Raw genomic sequence first — 20,052 nt, forward strand, 5'->3', positions numbered from 1 at the left:
GCTTGTAACTTAGCTCCCAGGGGATCCAGTAGCTAGTTGGAGTAAAGGAAGACATTTTGACACAGCACAAGACTGGCCAAATTGTTATTCAGTGCTGCTTTTCTTTGCAGTATTGTTACCCATGTGACCTATACTGACTCTAAGAAAGGGAGTCTATACTGGGCTCTGTATCATAGAGGTGGATGTCAAGTTGAATCTCTCTTGCACATGTACCCTTTTTGGTTGAGGAGCACACCATAAAGTGACATGAGTGTCCCCACTATATTTTGAGCACAAAGGCCCCTGTGTGAGCCTTCTCCTCAGCCGTACTTGTGGTTCTAACTTTCAGGAATGGACCACTTCTTGTATGGCCTCTCCGATGAGATGAAGCAGGCGTACCGGGAACAGCTCTTTGCTGTCAGCCATGACAAACTGACCTCTGTGAGCCATAGGTGAGTATGTGTGCCCTGGCTTCCTGTGTTAGCTGGGGGAAGGGAAACTCAGAAAGGTGAAGGCTTCCTGTTGACCACTAAAAAACTAGAAAACGGTCCAATGTGCCATCTTCCTTACAGGTACCTTGGCATTGGGAAGAGCACACACAGCCTGGCTATACTCGGACCAGAGAACCCAAAAATTGCCAAAGACCCATCGTGGATCGTAAGATAATGAGTTTTGCTTATTTCTGAGTCTCTGTAAGAAACCAGAGGCTCTTAAAAACTAAGCCTCTGAACCAAATTTAATTTAAGGGTTGATGGTTTTGTTTTTGTTCTTGTTCCAAAAATCATAGTTATATTCAAAAATCTGACCAAAGATGTTTATCAACTTGCAAGTTGGGCAAAAACTTCAGAAATTACTGTGACGAAGAAATTCGTTGACGTTATCATGCATTAAATGGCAAAAGTGAACAAATTAAAATTCTGAAATGTTACTAAGCCTAGAACATTTATTTTAAAAATAAAAGTCACCTCTGACCTACCTGGGCTTTAGTCATTATTTTAAACATTTTACTACTTTAAAATTAGTTTTTGGGAGCTCGGTCCAGTGCACCAATGTGGGTCTCTGTCTCTATCTCCTTGTGGCTGACGAGGAGGGCTGACTGAGAAGCCAAGGACAATGGCACTGGGTTTTGACTCTACTGTATGTACTGGCTTTGTAGGAACCTAGTCTGTTTGCATCCTCACCTTCCTAGACCTGGATAAATGGGGGAGGAACTTAGACTTCCCACAGGGCAGGGAACCCTGACTGCTTCTTGGACTGGAGAGGGAGGGGGAGGGAAATGGGAGGAGGGGAGGAGGTGAAAATTTGTAAAATTATATAATTTATTTTTAAAAAATTAGTTTTGGGGCCTTCGTTCTTTAAAAAAAAGAAGATAAAGAACGAATGAATATTCATTTGGAGAAATAGCTCAGCAGCGAAGAGCACTTGCTGCTCTTCCAGGGGACCAGAGTTAGGTTTCCAGGACCCATGGAGCATCTCATACCATCTGTAATTTGTTTCTGGGCATCTGATGTCCCACTGCGTGAATTTGGTGCATGGACACACAGTCAGGTAAAGCATTCGTACACATAGAATAAACCGTTTTTCACAAGCACAAGATGAACAAATGTAGAGGCCCGCATGTGCCTGTGTGATCCCCCACCATAGACCTGAAGGAAAATGCAGGTTGGAGTCCCACAGGGCTGTCCAGTGAGCATCCACCTCCAGAGCTAATTGTGCTAGTGTTAACTCAAGCTTTGGCCCTCTGTCTTTACTGAGACAGGAAGAAAGTTTCTCTTATTGTTTTAGCCTCAAACACAATTGACTTTTAATCATCCCTTTCCTCTGTACAATTTTCCTCATTGCTGCTGTGTTGATATCTAGAGGATGCCTTTAGTTAGGAGAACAGCTAGACTAGGGACAAGAGGCAGGGGTGCTTTGCCCTGCAGACTGCTCATCCCTTTGGAGCTTGCTGGAGTGGAGTGGAGGGGCTGTTGCTTAGTACCCCATCATTAACCCTTAACAGTGAGTAGCCTCTTTCAGAGAGTGAAAGCCCGACTTCCACACCGCACCACTGCTTTGGAAGAAGCTGGTTATCATATTGCCCTTCTAAACCCCCTTGTGGCTACAGTGTACAATTATGGCTAAAACTGCGAATGGAAGATATCTTCCTCTTAATTACGGGTTCATATTTGTCATTTTAAAATTCTATACTTGACCTCATTTTAAAAGGACATCTGAGAGTAGTGATGTACATGTAAATAACTAAAATCATACACCTGGAGTTAATAATGTTCTCCACCTGGATGACCATCAGTGTCAAAGTCCCAGACCAACCCTGTGCGTGTGTGAGGTGGGGGGATTAAGAGGAAAGAGCATGGCAGAGGGCGAGAGGGAGGGAAGAGGGGTGAGAGAAGTTAATCTGCACATGTATGCACGTGGCGGTCAAGAGAAGACTTCCAGGGGTGTCCTTCATCAAGCATCATCTACCATGTTTCGTTTTATATTTTGAGACAGGGTCTCTCACTGGCCTGGAGCTCACTAAGCAGGCTAGGACTGGCCAGCATACCTGAGATCTGTCTGTCTCTGCTAGTACGTGCTACTATACCTAGATGATGATGGTGATGATGATGATGATGATTATTATTATTATTATTAATGTGTCTGGGGATCAAACTCCTGCTCTGACCCATCCCTTTCAGTACAGCCCACAGGAGTGCCCAAAGTTCGCTTAATGGCACACAGCTGGTATTTTGATCACAGCGTCTTATTTCCCCCTTCTTTCAAGACTCTCTGTTTGCATAGTCCCTATCTGTACCTGCCCCTGGGGTATCTAAGGAAACTTTTCTAACCTCTGTCCATAAAACTGTCCAAGGAAACCCTTGGCAAGGAAAAAGCATCCTGAGGTTTTAACCTCCTACTTAGAACAATGAACTACTGAAAACAATAAACAGAAAAATAAACAAGAAACAATAAAGGACCATGGGAGTTGTAGCCAAATGTTTAATTCCACAAGACACACACATGGTAAAGCACAAGACAGTATCCCATACAGTAGAAAACAGACACTGGATCAAGCACAGGAGGCTGGGTTTCCTTCCTCAGGCTCTGATGGGTTGGTGATTATGGCAAGTGGTGCTCTCTGAATATTACTGCTGACAATACCTGGTCAACAATACTTGCATAAAGTGCTGATAAATAACTATGTTACAAAAAGCATGGTCCCTGGGGAACATTACAGGCTTCCCTAGACAAGGGTGTAGGTCAGGTGATAGCATGCTTGATCAGATGGCTGCCGGCTCTCCATGGGAGGTGGCCTGGTGGTGTCCCAAGGGCTCCAGCTTGCCTGCATCAGACACATCGTAGCTCGCCTTGTACTTGGCCAAGATCTTCATGAGAGGCCGCAGTTTCAGCCACCACTGCTCCTTGGGGATCCGGTGCCTGGCAGGAAGACAGGTCAGCCTTCAAGTATTACATTTGTACTGAAGACAGCTCCCAACTGCTATAGGCTGCTGGGAGTTGTTTGAAAGCCTCCCCCCAAAAAGATGGGCTTGAGCCGGGCACTGGTGGCGCACGCCTTTAATCCCAGCACTCGGGAGGCAGAGGCAGGCGGATCTCTGTGAGTTCAAGGCCAGCCTGGTCTACAAGAGCTAGGTCCAGGACAGGCTCTAAAAAAGCTGCAGAGAAACCCTGTCTCGAAAAACCAAAAAAAAAAAAAGATGGGCTTGACTTTGTGGTGCAGTCACCTGAATAAATTTGGGGTGATATGGCAACTGTTTTTAATTTCAAAACAAGGTCTTACTCTGTAGCCCAGGGTGGCCTTAAACTTGTAATCTTTCAGTTTGTCAATCAAATACTAGAATGAAAAGTATCACACCATACCCAGTATATGTGTGTTTGTGCATATGTGTGTGTGAGTATACATGCATGTCTGTGTCTTTGCGTGTGTGTCTGAATATGTATCTAAATATGTGTATATGCATGTATGTCACTGGAGATTGAACCTAGGGCCCTATACAGCTAGGTACAATTGCTCTACCACCAAGCTATGTCCTCAGCCCTTTTTATGTTCAGTGTTTTGAAGTGAGGTCTCAACATGTTGTCCAATCTGACCTTGAATTTAGGATTCCCCTAAAATCAGTCTAGGATTGTAGGCCTGTTCTACCACACCAGAAAAGCTCATAGATTACCTAAAGCAGGTCAGTAAGTGGGCTGCATACAGTAGCCAGGGTAGCGCTGGTGATCTGCCCTCACAGCCCTATTTCTCATTCCTTCTCAAGAGATTCAGGTAAGGCACAGTTTTGACTTACTCAAAATCAGTTTCTTTCTTCAAGGCCGCCACTGGTTGAAACAGAAGGTCTCTTTTGATTATTCCCAGGACGCAAATGGAGTCATCGCTAACAAATTTTTTCCCTGTGGACAGTTAAAATAAGAAATCTAAGAGCTACTCAGCATACTGGGTGAGCACATCTCATAGCCTAGGAGAGATGAGACAGCAAACGAAGGGAGAAACCACCAGAGACCATATCTAGGTATCGAGGAGAAAAGTGCAGCTCTTCCAAGGCCTTCTCAGGAATGCTCACTCAGTGCCAAGCCCTGGGTGGGGGTGGGGGTGGAGTACTCATGAGAAACAGCCGTCCAGTCTCTCGAGGGGACCTATATGACCAGGGTCCTTCCCAACTGCCAACACAGCTCTGGTCTTTGAGCTCTGTCTCCTTAGGTCCCTTCAAGGTTCCTCCAGGATGGGGTACAAAGAGGCCGAGATTGTGCTGGGGTCTTCTTTATGGTGCACTCCCAAAGAGGAGCCCTTTACCTGTCTCCCACCTACATACAGTACACCTACCGGATACGGGCTACTAGTGGGAGAGGTTCCTGGAAAGGAACATTTTATAGAATGCTGGTCCAGTATTTAATTCACTAAATAGTGTAATAAGAAAATATGCTCAAACTGCAAGAAGATTTCGCTTTAATAATAAATGTTCAAGGACAAACTGGGAAAGGAAATCTAGGTAGAAAGAAAGAATACAAAAGTATGAAGTGATGTTGAAAAATTATCAGGAGAAAAAAAAGCCAGAGTCAGGATTTCGAAAACACTACAAGTCGGTTGGAACTATATATATCCATTTTGTAGAGTGCCACGTTTGTAACCCACATGCTGGTCACTGTGTGGGTCTGTTCTGATGAGGACACACCTAGATGACTGACAGAGAAGCCTGAGGGGAGAGGGTGCCAAAACCCTGGCGCAAACAGCCATTCTGAAAAGGGAATGGGATCTAGGACTGCAGACCTCAAAAGAGAATGGTACAAAAAGTTCCCTGCAAAGTTTTGATGATGTAAATGGTTTTAAACTGTCCTAGAAAACGTAAGTCAGAAAAGTTATCAAAGGAAGAAAGTATGTTGTTCCATTGAGCAAGAATGAAATCCATGTCACACTCAAATCTTTACACAAAGGAAACTGGAGGTTTTGACAGATGGTCTCACAGGGAGGGTCTACCAAACATCCTGCAAGCTAAACTCCCATGTCACATAGACTGTAAAGGAAACCACCCCCTACCACCACCACCACCACGTCATTTTCAAACATGACCCCATGGAAAATACCAGTGGGGAAACAGCTGGCAGATGGTTTCTATCACCAAAACAAATGTCCTACACCAAAGCATTGCAACATCTGAGAAGTCTGGATGTCAGTCATGGGCCAGGTGGATGCAAAGGAAACCACGGTGCCTGTGAGTGAGCAAAAAGGACTGCTGAGACTTGCTGGCAGCCTGTGCTGAGCATGCATCTGGGATGGGGGTGGGGGAGGGGCAGACCCCAGACACTACAGCACATTGAGTCGAGCGATTTGGAGACACCTGAAGGGTTAGTTGGTCTGAGCAGTTCAGTTCCATCATGTGTGTTCATCAGTGTGTGAACAAGACCATCCCAGAAGAAAGAAGCACACCCTTCCTTCAGACAACCTAGAAAGCCGAGCCAGATTACACCATGAAGGTGTATTCACTCCATAGTGACATTCTAGAATTCTTGAAGAAGTCATAGGAATGGTTCTTACAAAATCCCAAGGTTGCCTCTTTAGGAGAAAATAAGATATTGAAGAAAGACAATATTTAGGACCCGCAGCCAGACATTAGGTGGAGAGAGAGCCCAAATCAGAAATCTCCATCAGGTCCTTCCCTTTAGAGCTTGAGGAATCCTGAAGAAGAGGGGGAGGAAAAATTGTAGGAACCAAAGGGACAGAGGACAACATGAGAACATGACCCACAGAATCAACTAAGCAGGGCTCATGAGGCCTCACAGAGACTGAAGCAGTAATCCGTGAACTTGTGTGAGTCTGCACTGGGTCCTCTGCATATACGTTATGGTTGTTAGCTTGGCTTTTGTGGGACTCCTAACAGTGGGAGTGGGGGTGTCTCTGATTCTTGCCTACTCTTGGGACTCTTATTGGGTTCCTCACCTAGCCTTGATACGAGGGTTTGTGCCTAGTTTGCTGTATCGTGTTACGCCACGTTCAGTTGATAACCCTGGGAGGCCTGCTCTTTTCTGAAGGGAAATGAGAGAGGAGTGGATCTGGAGGGGAGGAGAGCCTGAGAGAGGTGGAGGGAGGGACAACTGTCATCAGGAAGTACTGTATGACAGAATAAAAACATCAAAAACTAGTATTTAGGGTTTTAAGGAGGAAAATAGGACAGTCTTCCCAGTCAGTTGCTCATATTTCCCACCCCATTATACAGTTGCCTGGGAATCAGATCAATGAACAACTGTTAGCCTAAGTCAAAAGATCCTGTACGTGCTTCATGACACCACAGAAATAAATAAAAGTTATGCTTTACAATCTTGCTAATGGTGAGCAGTGTGTGCCTGGCAATCTTCTGAATAACAAGAATGCTACCAAACTACTTGTCACCCATTACTAACAACAGAAATAAAACATTTATTTTTATTAATTATGTTTCTCTGTAACCTAGGGAAGTTAAAAATGGTATTCAGTATGCACACACAAGGAAAGATAAGACAGTATGCTGGGCATCTCGATGGCAGATTTAAAGGAAAGACTTTAGCTTTGATAACACAGGGTTCCCAGTGAGGAAGCCGAGGCATCTCACGCTGTGCACCCATTCTCCCGACAGACTCCTACCTGTGCCCTGGGACCCCTTCAGTTTGTCCGTGATCCACTCCATAGCTCTCGCAGAGATTTTGGTTCCAAAGTTTCTGTCGAATGGAGAAGGTGCTCCCCCCTGTGGTGGGCAAGTTGTGTGAAATGTAAATCATACAGCAATTTCTCTAGACCTTTTTAAAATAAATAAGTAAATAATACCATAACTTAACAAGATCCATGTGCTATTCAGAACTACAAATCTGCAAATGTGGCTTGGTTTTGTATATAGTGGACAAGAAGGAAACAGGACTGCAAGTCCTGGAGCCCCACCTCAGCCTGCCATACAGCCTTGTGGTGTTCTCAACTAAACAAGGAAGCTTCCTGTCTCTGTCTCTAAATAAGTAAGCCATCATTCTTCCTGCCTCTGTCTCTCTGCGTGGTGCTGGCAAGTGAGAATGCAGCTGGGCTCATCTGTATGTCACCAGGCAGTAGGCAGACAAGGCACCAGGTGGCCACGTCTGGCTTTCCACCGATTGCCTTGACGGGGTCTCTCACAAAATGAGAAGCTCCCCATTTAGGCAAGGCGACCTCGCCAGCTGGTTTTCTCCATCTGTCTATCTCACATCCCAGTGTTGGGGTTACAGGCATGTGCAGCCATGCCTGGCTTATTATGCGGGTGCTGAAGGTTCAAATCCCAGTCCTCATTCTTGCAGAGCAAGGGCTTTTACCTACCGAGTCATCTTCCCAGCCCACTAAGATCTGGGATGAATGGAAACTTTCTTTACTGACAAAAATTGGTGGAATCACAGAAATGAGAGGGTACATATTCCTACTGAACTTCAGGAGCTCACCTTTTGAAGGAAGTTAGTGGCTCCTAGCTTCAAAGTTCCCTCAAGTGAGCATCTTCACTGACTAGCAAATAGCAATTATCAGTGATCTCTGAATTTGACTGAGACTTCCTCAATGAATAATGTGGAAGAGCCATCATGGCTGACTCCTGCTGTCAACCTTAGGCCTCCTCATACAATAGACAAACATGTACATACATACCAGAAAAAGGGAAAGGGTGCGTGTCTTAGTCAGTGTTCTCCTGCTGTGAAGAAACACCATGGCCATAGAAACTCTTATAACTGAAAATATTTAATTGTGGGCTAGCTAACCGTTCAGAGATTTAGTCCATTATCATCATAGAGAGTAGCATGCAGGCAGATATGGTACTGGAGAAAGGGCTGAGAGTTCTACATCTTAATCCGTAGGCAACAGGAAGTGAACTGTCTCACTCACTGGGTGTGGCTTGAGCATATATAAGAACTCAAAGGCCACCTTCACAGTGACTCACTTCCTCCATCCAGGCCACACCTCCCAATAGTGCTACTCTATTGAATGACAGGCCAATCATTCAGACTTGAGTCTGTGGGGGTCATGCCCAAACCACCACAGTACATACATATACATACATGAGTAACACACACACACACACACACACACGAATGAAGATAAAAAGTTCCCTATATTGCACACAGGTCAGCAAATAAGGAACAATGGAACTACTGAGTCCCAGGCTGACCTCCAGTCTTGTCACCTAGGCAAATTTGTTTTTCATAAATTGAGAGTATTAAAAAAAAATGACAAAGACAAAAATTGCCATTATACTGCAGGTAGAGAAGTACTTCTGTATTACCAAATGATCTTGATTTGGCGAAAAATGCTACAGTCTCATATTCCACCGTAAACCTTATTAAATGCTGATATTTAATTCAACAAAGTAATCAAAGTATTTCGTGTCTACACAGAAGCTGATTGTTTTTCCCTTAAAACTCCTGCTGTGGTTTTAGTATGGAATCTCCCCCAGAGGCTCATGCCTTAGAACATTGGTGCCCTACTAGGGGTGGAGCCTGAGATAGACTAACTGGAGGAAGTCTGTCACTGAGGAAGCTCAGCTGATGTCTCTTCCCTCAGCCCCACTTCCTGCTTGCCTTCTGCATCCAGACTGTAGATTCAAAGTGAGCAGCTGCCTCACACGCCTTCCTTCATGCCTTTCCCACCATGATTGCTCTAGCCCCTTTAACTATTGGCCCGCATAAATCCTTCCTCCATTAAGCTGTTTTTTCTCAACTGTTTGATCAGGACCATAAGAAGAGCAACTGAGTATTTCCCATAAACCCCAGATATCATAGAAGACAGAGAATCCTAAAGAACATGGCATTTGATATGACTTAAGATTTTGAGTTTGAGGTTAGCCTGATCTACAAGAGCTAGTTCCAGGACAGGCTCCAAACCTACAGAGAAACCCTGTCTTTAAAAATGTGTATATATACATATATGATACTTACAATAATCAACAATTTCAGAATTTACTCATGCTCACTTTTCACAGAACAGCATCATCTAAAGGTGAGCCCTGGAGGTGCAGGGATCATGGCCTACCTGCTGCATGTGGCCCAGCACGTTTTTCCTGCAGTCAAACACCCCTTTGCCTTCCTCTGAGTAGAGCTGGTAAATGAAGTCAGTGGTGTAATTTACACTGCAGCTTTCATTTCTGAAATGAAGGTGAAGGATTCGAGTTCACTCAGGGCTGGAGAGAGAGTCTGAGGGCTTTCCGGAGAACAGCTCCATCCAGCCAGACGACTCAAGGCTCAGGGTGCGCAGTAACATCCCACACCAGCGCCTCTGCCCCTCTGCCCCTCCTCTGACTCTGTGTATATTTCCCTTTTTTCCTAAAGGCTTAAGTAAATGAGTGGCAGATATCTTGAAAACAACAATTTGTAGATTATAGAGAAAAAAGAAAGTATAAATAATTGTACCCGTGTTCCTTCAGCATTCATAGAATCAGCAGCAAGGGAAAGCTACTGCTGGGGTTAAGATCACATGACAGCTTCTGCCCAAGAACCCTCACCTAAAACGGAAGAACACAAATCCTTCCCATTACCTGAGTACCAGGCCCCTCTGGATGGTGGTCTTCATTTTCTCTGTCAAGTGCTCCACGTTGGACTAGAAAAGAATGTCGTATTAGTCCCTCAGACAGTATGCTTACTGGGCACCTGCTGTAATACCATTTGTGCTAGAATGTAACATCAGTATGAACACATCAGCTTCTATGGCTTTAATGTTTGGGGGGTATTACAGTACATAAGAGTATATAGTGGGTAATGGGAAAAAAGATGGTATTGATAGTAAACTAGATAAGCTTGGAATGTGTAAGAGGTTATGTTATTGGATATATCTATTAGTAAATGAATATGACCCCCATCCCCAGCTAAGTTTCCCTCTTAAAATACTTATTCTATACATTTACCTAACACATGCATTTCCTTCTGAATGTTCATGAGATGGTAAGTTTTCATGGTCAACCTGTCACAATCCACACCCACCTAAGAGTCTCTGGACTATCAGGCTGGGTCTGTGGGCATGGCTATGAAGGATCAGCTTGATTATGTTAACAGAGGAGGAAAGACACACTCATTGTGGGTGGCGCCACTTTCTAGGAAGGGGATTCTGAGCTGGCTAGCGGATGGCTAGCACACAGGCATTTGCTCTCTGTGCTCTTGACTGAGCACGTGACTAGCAATCTCAAGTTCCAGCAGCTTTAGCCTCGTTGGACCGTACCCTGGAACTAGGAGCAAAATAAATCCTTTCTCCCTAAGTTGATTTTGCCTGAGAATTTTATCATAAGAATGGGAAACAAAACTAGGACAGTGACAATGTTTCAATAGGCCTAAGGGATGTTATTTAAAACACCAGTCCCATTAAGCAAGTGATTTATACCAAACATTGGGAAAGCATTTCATCTTTCTCAAATGAGTGACCATTTTAAAATACATACACATACACACACAAAGAGAGAAGGGAGGTTAAGACCCCTAAGAGCACTTTTAAATCTTGAGAGGACCCAGCCTTTGTTCTCAGCTTCAGAGAAGCAATGGTGGCTCACAACCATCCTTAACTCCAGTTCCAGGGGATGCGGCACCCTCTTCTGGCCCATGAGGTGTGCACATACACACATACTGGCAAAATATTCCTATGTATAAAATACCACACACAAGAAGGACCCTCAACCCTTCCTAGTGTTGGCCACCCATCCAAAGAGCTCCTAAGACTCAAGTCCAAGCATTTGGATTTGGAGATGACAACTAAAAGCAAACAGTGTGCCATGTTTTCCAACTCCGTCTCCAGCCTTACGAAATAAGGTTTCTTTACTCGGCAGTGTTCCACGAGGTGCTCGAGTCACACATGGATTGACGTACCTGTAAATCTCTGATGTCAAATGGCTCTTCAAAGATGTAGGCAGCATCGGCTCCCGCTGCAAGTGCCCCCATGTTGGCCAGGTAGCCACAGTATCCGCCCATGGTTTCAATGATGAACACTCGGCGCTTGGTCCCACTGGCCGACTGTTTGATTCGGTCACACGTCTGGCCACAGACAAGGAGATCCGTCATTTGAATCCAGGATCTTAGCCAGTGCCACGTGTGCACTAGCCCAGGGCCTGCTGTCCCCACAAGCTGCATGTCCCTCCACCAAACCTGAGCGTGCAGTAGCAAGCATTGGGTACAGAGAGGAGCGGTAGAAAAAAGTGCTTAGATGCAGCCCGGGAGTCAGAATCTCTGTGATCACCTGTGGTGGGAGCCTGGCTGGGCCATTACCCTGGAGACCCAAGTCAGCTCGCTTACTTTTCTGTCTGAAAATGTCCTCGCTTAAAGGATTTTTGCAAGTCAATACTTAGCTGGTAGAATTTATGTTCCCAAGGAAATATTGATTACCTGGTTTCCTGGATGCCATCTTTGCTTTTCTGATCTTGTTTTGTTGTGGAAAGCTCTTTGTCATATTGGGTTTTGTTTACCTTAGGTGTATGCTTGGGTGTTTCATAGGGTACCTCTGTCCACAGAGAACAGCTTCTTGGACAAAGGCATCCAGAGACATCTTCCAGGTACTGGCACCAGGTTTCACACTAAAACACAACCCACTGCCTTACACCCGCAGCACCAGTGTAGATGCCACTCATGTCTGCTCCGTATCTGTTCTGTACCCACAAAACTGACATCCAACCAGATTGTGTTCTTGCCCTCTTCAAAACCCTGCAGCACTGAACTTTTAAGTATGCATTAAAGCCTTTCTTTCTTTCTCTTTCTCTCTTTCTTTCTTTCTTTCTTTCTTTCTTTCTTTCTTTCTTTCTTTCTTTCTTTCTTTCTTTCTTTCTTTCTTTCGAGACAGAGTTTCTCTGTAGCTTTGGAGCCTGTCCTGGAACTAGTTCTTGTAGACCAGGCTGGCCTCGATCTCACAGAGATCCACCTGCCTCTGCCTCCCGAGTGCTGGGATTAAAGGCGAGCGCCACCACTGCCCGGCTTGCATTAAAGCCTTTCTATGGAACGCACAGACCTGCCAATTCCCATCACCATGTCCAACTCCCAGATCCGGTTGCTGTCGTAACACAGGGATATGCTGCTCTCTGAACCTCCATGGGACTGTCATACACAGTGACAGTGAAGATCTGTACATAGAAGTCCCTAAAGGAATTTCCATTCATATGCCCTGGAATGCCATAAGCCTTCTCTTATACATGTAAGTAAACAATCTTGAGTTGGGATTATTCCAGATTATGTTAGAGAGCCTTGAGTGTCATTGTAAAGGGAGCAAAGGAAGCCAGGACACAGAAACAGGCTACTAGACAAAGGAGCGAGAAACTTTATGCTGGCTCAGAGGATGCAAGAGAGGTGGGGGTCATGGCCTGCCAAGGATGCAGGTCAGGAAATTAGAAGAAATAGCAACAGCCTCTCTGTCCTGGAGCTCGCAACTTTACTTCCCTGACCTCTGCCCCAGACAGCCATGAGCAACTGGTACTCTGGCCACACAACACCCATGCAGCCGTTTATTACGACCATAGGAAACTCACTCAGACTGCATCCTGCTCTTAGCTGCGACCTGTGACCCAGTTAAAAAGTCATTTCCTCAGGAAGACACTGCGTGACCTCCAGGACGGCACAGTCCCTGTGGTAGGGATCCTCGTGACTCTGTGTCCTCCCTCTCTTCACCCAGTATTCTTCCTATAATGTGTGCGTATTAGATTTGGGTACTTCCTCCTCTCTGGATACCATTCCTTTAAGGACAGGAACTCTGGGATGGGATAATGCCACTCCACTACCCTCCACAGCCAGCTGTGCCTGCAACGCAGCAGATGCTCAACACTGAATAAAAGTGCATGAGCTACTTGCCCTGCCTGTCAATAGTCCAGAGCTAAGAGGACAGTGACAGCATGATGGGAGAAGGGACACTGGGACTGTAACAGGCACAGACCTATAGGGGGAGCAGAAAGTGAGTCTTGGCACCAAAGCCCAATAACTCTCTGATCATTTTTACATGAACACTTTGAGTTAACATTTAACAGACCATGCGTAGGAACAAACACGGGTTTTATGAAAAGCATTTCAATCTGCAATTTCTCTTGTAGATCCCCCTGCCCAAGAGTATTTACTATATGCTTTGGTGGGTGGGAAGCTCTCAATTCCCAGGCAACAGAGATGTAACCAGGGAAGAAGGATCAATGTTGTACTGAACCTCTCTCTAGGACATTCAAACACGGAAAGGGTCACTGTGTGGTCTTTGTTACAGAGCCATCCTGCAGGGTGAAGGAAAGCTGCAGATCTGCATGGGCTGAGCTAAGGCAGGTGGCCAGTCAGGGAGCAAAACCACATGGGCTACTTTTCTAATTTAATCTTTCCCACATGCCCATTCTATTGCCCACTAACCCATAGAACTAGTCACTTGATGATCCAAGAATATTACTAAGAAAGATGCCTTCGGACACAAGGCCCATTTATACAAATGTCTTAGCTCTGATCCAAATGGATTGTTGATGAAACAAAAAGAAACTGATTGGAATGTATCTGACATGGAAGAAAAGTCCAGGCTTTCTGTGTGCCACTGGCTGGAAGAACAAGGAGATGGGTTTGGGATGGTCTGCTCCTCCTATACTCTAATTACCCAGACTGAATATGAGGACTTCAGTTAGCTTCTTCTAAAAACAGGAAGACATCGTAGCCATGTCACATTCCATTATTAAAAGTAGTAATGACATGGGAAGGGCCAGACCACCAACGCCATCTGTCATGTGCTAAGGGTCTGCCCTGACTGCTAGCTGAGGTCAGGAACCGTTTGTGGTTCTCATCTCTTATGCTAGAGCAAATGCCTCATAGCCACGTTCATGGAGTTCCGAGGGCACAGAGTAGCATATCCTCTGGGTGAGCCTCTGGGAGTGGTCCTGCTGGAGGAAGAAGGTCAAGTCGCAGTTCAAACATCATGACCACTCTGCCACACATACTGTCCTTCCAAAATGTATATAAAAGGTAAGACAGTAAGGCTGAGTTCATCACAAAGCTCATTTTTTTTTTTTAAAGAAAATCAATAGACGTTAATGTGGGAGCAATCGTGTCTTACATGTTAAGAGGTTTCCTCTCTACTTGGTCCCTGAGCCAAGAGAAGGTATTTCTTCTGAATACTCACTGAAGAACTTAGGTAGCCAGATAGGGAAGGAGCTAGGCAATGGGTCATGGGAAATCCTGTAATGCTGTGTGCCGGTAGAGAAATGACTGATCCTCATTTCCCTGTCAGTGAAGCCAGTGTCCAAGGCAAAAGCCAAAGTATGTTGGACCATCTAGGACTTCTGCCTGTGATATCATCTGTCCATGGAGGTGTCTAGAAGGGAAAGCTCAGGGCTGTGCCTGGGTGCTAAGGCATTCAATGACTAGGGTTCAGTTTACAGGCTTGTTTGTGAGTCTGTTTAACACACAAAGAAATTAAACTCCAAAGAAGTCTGAATACAGGCCAGGGGAGCTTCCCCACTGGTCTCAACAGAAAAGTTTCAAGGAAGATCCTTAGAGTATGGCAATCTGTTAAGTCCCATGCTAAGATCTTAGTGGAGAATTCAGATGCTTGACCCAACTGGGCATCTCCCCCTTTTCCTGCAATTTAACTTAGAAGAAAGAACTTGGGATCTAAGAAATCTCTCCAGCAGCTGTAATTCTCTGCAAACTCTAGAGCAGGGCTTCTCAACCTTCCTAAGGCAGCAACCCTTTAATACAGGACCTCATGTTGTGGTGATCCTCCCAAGCCTAAAACTATTTCTGTTGCTACTTCATAACTGTAATTTTGCTAGTTATGAATCATAATGTAAATGTCTGATATGCTGGATATCTGATATGTGATTCCTGAGAACCACTGCTCTAGTGCCAGCTTGGTTGTGAATGCCTTTAGTCAGAGGTCTGCTTGCCGCCCTTGGGTCAGGGTAGGAGGAGCTGAGCATGGTGAGACAGTAACTCCACATGCTTGACCACCATCTCTGGTGTGGGAGAATTGTCTGTATTCTGTCAATCATATTTTAAATAAATGCTGATTGGCCAATAGCTAGGCAGGAAGTATAGGCGGGAAAACCGGACAGGAAGTAGAGGTGGGGCAATAAGAACAAGAGTATTCTGGGAAGAAGGAAGCTCTTTTCGCAGTACTACCCAGATCATAGAAGAAGCAGGATGTGTCCTACCCCACTGAAAAAGGTACTGAGCCATGTGGCTAACATAGATAAGGATAATGGGTTAATATACATTATAAGAGCTATCATGAAGCCTGAGCTAATGGGCCATTCAGTTTATAACTTATGGAGACCTCTGTGTGATTTCCGTTGGGACTTGCCAGGTATGGGAACTGGGCAGGACAGTAACCCCAGCAAGCAAGCCCACATGTTACACATCCCTTCTGCTGTTGTATAACCACTACCTGCGGCAAAGGACTTGGGAGCAAGCAGATATCCTCCTGTCTCAACAGTACCTAGTGTGTTCAGTTCTTTACCTGTGATTCAATGTGGACACTAGCACCAGCTGGTCCATCTCCCCACATAGTGTGTGGCAGGTAAAGTCACTTTCCTCTCAGAGAGTGACTTTGTCTCCTGGAGTGCCTCCCATCACACCAGGAAGTCTTTCCAAGCAATGGCCTGGGTCTTCCTCTGTTTGAGCAGTTATATTGACCACGCTTAATCTGGGAGTTCTTATACTTACTTGAAGCGCATCTAGATCCAATCTACTCTGCTCTCTCCTATGACTTGTTCTCTCACCCTCCTCCAACATCAAAACCCTAACAATGGGACTGTAGACAGAAGCAGTTGACCTTACCAGCAGGGATGTCCACAGCTCTCCTATTAAGATGGTACAGAAACACTACGGAGAGGCCCGTATAGAGCATTTTATCTTGAGTTAATGAAGAAAAGGCGCTCACCATGAAAAACAAGGAAACACTATCCTGTTAGCAAAAATGTGGGCAAAAGGTAAACATACATTTTGGCTTATTCCTTCTGAAAAACAGTTTCCAGTTAAGGTCAGATAGGGAAACATTAAAGACCTTAAGTTGAAAATTGGAGCTGACAGGCAGGCTTAGGGCAGAAGAAAAACTCATTAAGGCAAAAGAAGCAAAATGTAAGTAGAAGCAGAAGGTCTCTTACCTCGACAATCACATCCAGGCCAGTATCAGAACCGATAGATAAATCTGTGCCCGGGATATTGTTACTAACAGTGGCAGGCAAAACGCATATCGGAATGCAAAACTCCTCATGGCTGTTTCGACCATCAGCCAGCATGACCGCAGATTGGAAAGCCTGAAGCAGCAGGGCCATGGCAGTTAGAGGGGTGCCAGTACATCACGTGCCAAGGCACTGGGCAAAAGGCAGTAACTTCAGGGATATGACAGGGAGGAGGGAACCAAGTAACCAGCAGGAAGTTGGTCTGCTTGGGTCAGCAGAGCCCACGAGAGGCCTGGATTGGCGTCTGAGCAGGTGGAGGGCATGCCACAACTATTCATGGACTACTAGGTGTATCCCTCCGCCTTGTCCTTCTTGTCCCGCAGGAAGAAGACACAAGTGGCAGAGTCAAGGTGATGCAAAGCAGGCAGCAAAGCAGGCATCAGGCCGAGGGGACAGAGGTGCATCGTGGGTTAGTCATTAGATGGAACAGCTGCTCCTTTCTTGGCATTACAGTGGAGGTGGAGAAAGAAAATGAAGTGGGGGGCTGTTTAAGCATAAAGCCAGTCCCAACACTTCTTTAGGTGAGGGTGGAGTGTGGGGAGGAGCATATGGTTGCAAGGATGACATCAAATGACTGCTATCACCAATGCAGAGCTGGGTCATTGCACCACCGCCAACCGCTGACAGGAAAAGAGACATGCATTTTACATTACCTGCAGGTTCATCACAGGACCCACACTGGCTTCTGTATGTCCCTCTGCTCCTCATTGGAAATACCTGTTTCCCTCCTGGAGGGGGCAACCTTTCTGGGCCTTTCACAGTACTTACATGAAGCGAGATAGCTCATTTGGAACCTCAGCCACTGCTTTGGAAGAATAACTAGAAATCTGAGTCGGCTGTAAAGACCGACTCCTAGCTGCAATACAGAGGTTTCAAATGCCTACCTCAGGTAGTAAAGCCAGGTTAGTGGTAGGATTCAGGTCTACTCACCCAGAGTTCCTAAATCCAGGCAGCCCCCAGAGTAAGGCAGAGTATTTTTAGGCCACTGTGGGCGGCAAGTCTGACCCATAAATCTTATTTATCCTTCTTAATATAATCATCAACACAGGTTGCTGCATAACTATTGCTAGACTGTAGCATGGGACTCTGTGTCCCCACAAGGCAGCTGTAATGAATGCTGTATGTTCTTTGTGCAACCAAATCGTCCTCAGATTTAAAACCCGTATGCTCCAAGGATTCTGAACAGTGGGTCCAGGACCTGTGGTAAATTAGTCCATAGAGTGTTCAGGTAAAGGTCAGACAGGGTCGCCAGCACGGGCCAGTTTAGGCTTTCCCTTATTCCCAACACAACCAACCCTCCACCTCCACCCCTAGTTGGCTCGGAGTCTTTTCACTGCTCTCCAAGTGCTCAGCCGTTTCTTGCTAAGGCTGTGGTTGTTATAATTGACTGCATTCAAAATCATACCTTACATCAAAGCAATCCGGGTTAACCCGCTGGTCCGTGCCCCCGACACATTTGCTAGACTCCTCAGAATTTTCTACGAAATAGTTGTCATTTGCTGAGAACTATTTTAGCTAGATATTTATCAGGAGTACATTATATAGAAAGAAGCTGTGTCGTTGAAAAGCCTCCCACCGGAAATCAGAGTGCCTGGCAGCCCAGTCTTCCCTGTGGGTGGGGTAGGGCCAGAGAGATATGAGGAGAGCAGGTGTCAATGGAGAGTGTTAGTGCTTAATTTCATCCTGACATTTGGAGTGATAGTTTTATTGCTGCAAGAGCTTTCTTCCCAGCATTCCTCTTCTGTTTCTGTTCCTCTCTCATCAACTGAAAGGAAAATGCCCGGAGGCCAGCCCTACCCAGGAAAAGCAGCAAACTGAGGAAACCATCCAAAAATTCTTGCTTCTAGATCCTGCAGCATTTTTTAAATTTTTTAAATTTTTAAATTTTTTAAAGCACCAATAAAGCCGCAGTAGACATTTTGACTGTACACACTTCAAAAGAAGATGATGCTACACAGTTACAAGGACCTAGGGTCAATTTTCCATATCCCAGTGGTCACTACTGGGGGAGGGCCATCCTCAGGGCTATGTCGTGTCACTTTCGTGGCATTTGGTGGCAGCTCACACTTAACTTGCTTTGGTTGTATTTTTTGACTAGAACAAAGCTTGGTGTCGATGGTAAGGAATAAAAACAAGTCCCATTGGAAAGCCAACACTGCAACACCAGACTTCTGAAGTGCCTGCTTTGAGATGTTACCCAGAGGACTTATCTATTACCTTGCAGATACTGAAACCCATCCAAGGGATGCCCCTATACCTGAGTATCATTGCTGGCAAGCGGGGAGCGATTAGTAAAGACAAGGATCAGTTTTCAAGGGCAATGATGTTGTTTAACTGGAGAGGCTCAGGTTTGTTTACCTCAACAAGACAGACATTCTGAGACTGATTTGTCCCTGTGGTGGGGACTGTCCCCAAGACCGTAAAGCAGTGAACAGCATTCCTGACCATGTTAGGGATTCCTCTCTCCTACCTCTGATGACACAAAATGTCCTTCATCACTGGAGCTGTCTACTAGATATATAATCGCCCAAAGCTGAGAACTGCCTGACTTTCCAGACCTCAAGAAAAAGCTGGTTCTGGGAGACAGCCACGGATGGTAAGCTCGGGTGGTATCCAGGGCCCCAGAAGAGACTATTATCCTCTAGAAAGAGACGAGTGTAGAAAGACAAGTGACTTAGTGCATACTTGTTCTTTAGACACCTGCTTTAAGTTACCCAGTGAGGTTAGGCAACTACTCTCAGCTCCCTGCCCACTCTATACAGGGGCAGCAGGAGGAGGCACGGGCGCTTTGGGTAGTCTCCTCACGTCCTCTTTTCCTAGACACAGTGTCAACCTCCCCTCATTTTTGTGGTCAGCCTAGCCTAATTTAGGTCCAACTTCCAACTATTAGAATGAACCTTTATTTGCCTTCATGCCTCTTCGCATTCTAGTCCCTTTATCTTTGGGATTCACGAATGGACTCTGGCTGGTTTTCTCATCCTCGCTCGGCTATCAGCTCTCCAGAGCGACGGCAACATTCACTAAGGTTATCTTTCCTGGCCCAGCTTCAGACACCCACCTTGAGATCACAGAACCAAGATGACCCAGCTCCCTGGAACCACAGAAGCAATGAGCAACAGATCCACTCAACAACCACACATCCACACGCACGCACCACACACCACCAAGCCTGTAGACCTAGGGAATGGCTACCTACCCACAATTCAAGTGTTCGTTCTCACACACTACCACTAGCTTTGAGAAACTCAAATGAATAAAAAAAGAAATTAAAGAAAAAACATCACAAAATCTCTTTAAGGCAAGTAAAAGGAAGAGGGAATAGATAACTTTTTTTCCCTCCTTCCTATTTTGAGTTTCGAATTTTCAACAATATGTATATATTAAATAGTCAAGTCTGGGACAAAACAATTATTAGCATGGGAGCTAAGAATCATAAATTATAATT

The 20,052-nt window shown here is 45.3% G+C and overlaps 2 protein-coding genes across 2 annotated transcripts in view; one reads left to right on the forward strand and one right to left on the reverse strand.

The window, feature by feature from the left end:
* The window catches only part of Pitrm1 (pitrilysin metallopeptidase 1), a 30,517-nt gene extending 29,563 nt beyond the window's left edge, over positions 1–954 (forward strand). Inside the window, exons 26-27 of the mRNA XM_038334677.1 lie at positions 329–431; positions 552–954. Coding sequence (XP_038190605.1) covers positions 329–431; positions 552–645 — 197 coding nt within the window. The 3' untranslated portion in view covers positions 646–954. The remainder of the gene's footprint in view (positions 1–328; positions 432–551) is intronic.
* A 1,990-nt stretch (positions 955–2,944) lies between these two features.
* LOC119816493 (phosphofructokinase, platelet) overlaps positions 2,945–20,052 on the reverse strand; it is a 63,248-nt gene continuing 46,140 nt past the window's right edge. The window contains exons 17-22 of the mRNA XM_038333208.2: positions 11,296–11,460; positions 9,981–10,042; positions 9,479–9,590; positions 7,091–7,190; positions 4,266–4,368; positions 2,945–3,396 (exon numbers count right to left, since the gene is read on the reverse strand). Of these exons, the coding sequence (XP_038189136.1) occupies positions 3,240–3,396; positions 4,266–4,368; positions 7,091–7,190; positions 9,479–9,590; positions 9,981–10,042; positions 11,296–11,460 (699 nt within the window). The 3' untranslated portion in view covers positions 2,945–3,239. The remainder of the gene's footprint in view (positions 3,397–4,265; positions 4,369–7,090; positions 7,191–9,478; positions 9,591–9,980; positions 10,043–11,295; positions 11,461–20,052) is intronic.

The sequence above is a fragment of the Arvicola amphibius genome, chromosome 6 (assembly GCF_903992535.2).
Source record: "Arvicola amphibius chromosome 6, mArvAmp1.2, whole genome shotgun sequence".
In the NCBI taxonomy this organism is placed as follows: domain Eukaryota; kingdom Metazoa; phylum Chordata; class Mammalia; order Rodentia; family Cricetidae; genus Arvicola; species Arvicola amphibius.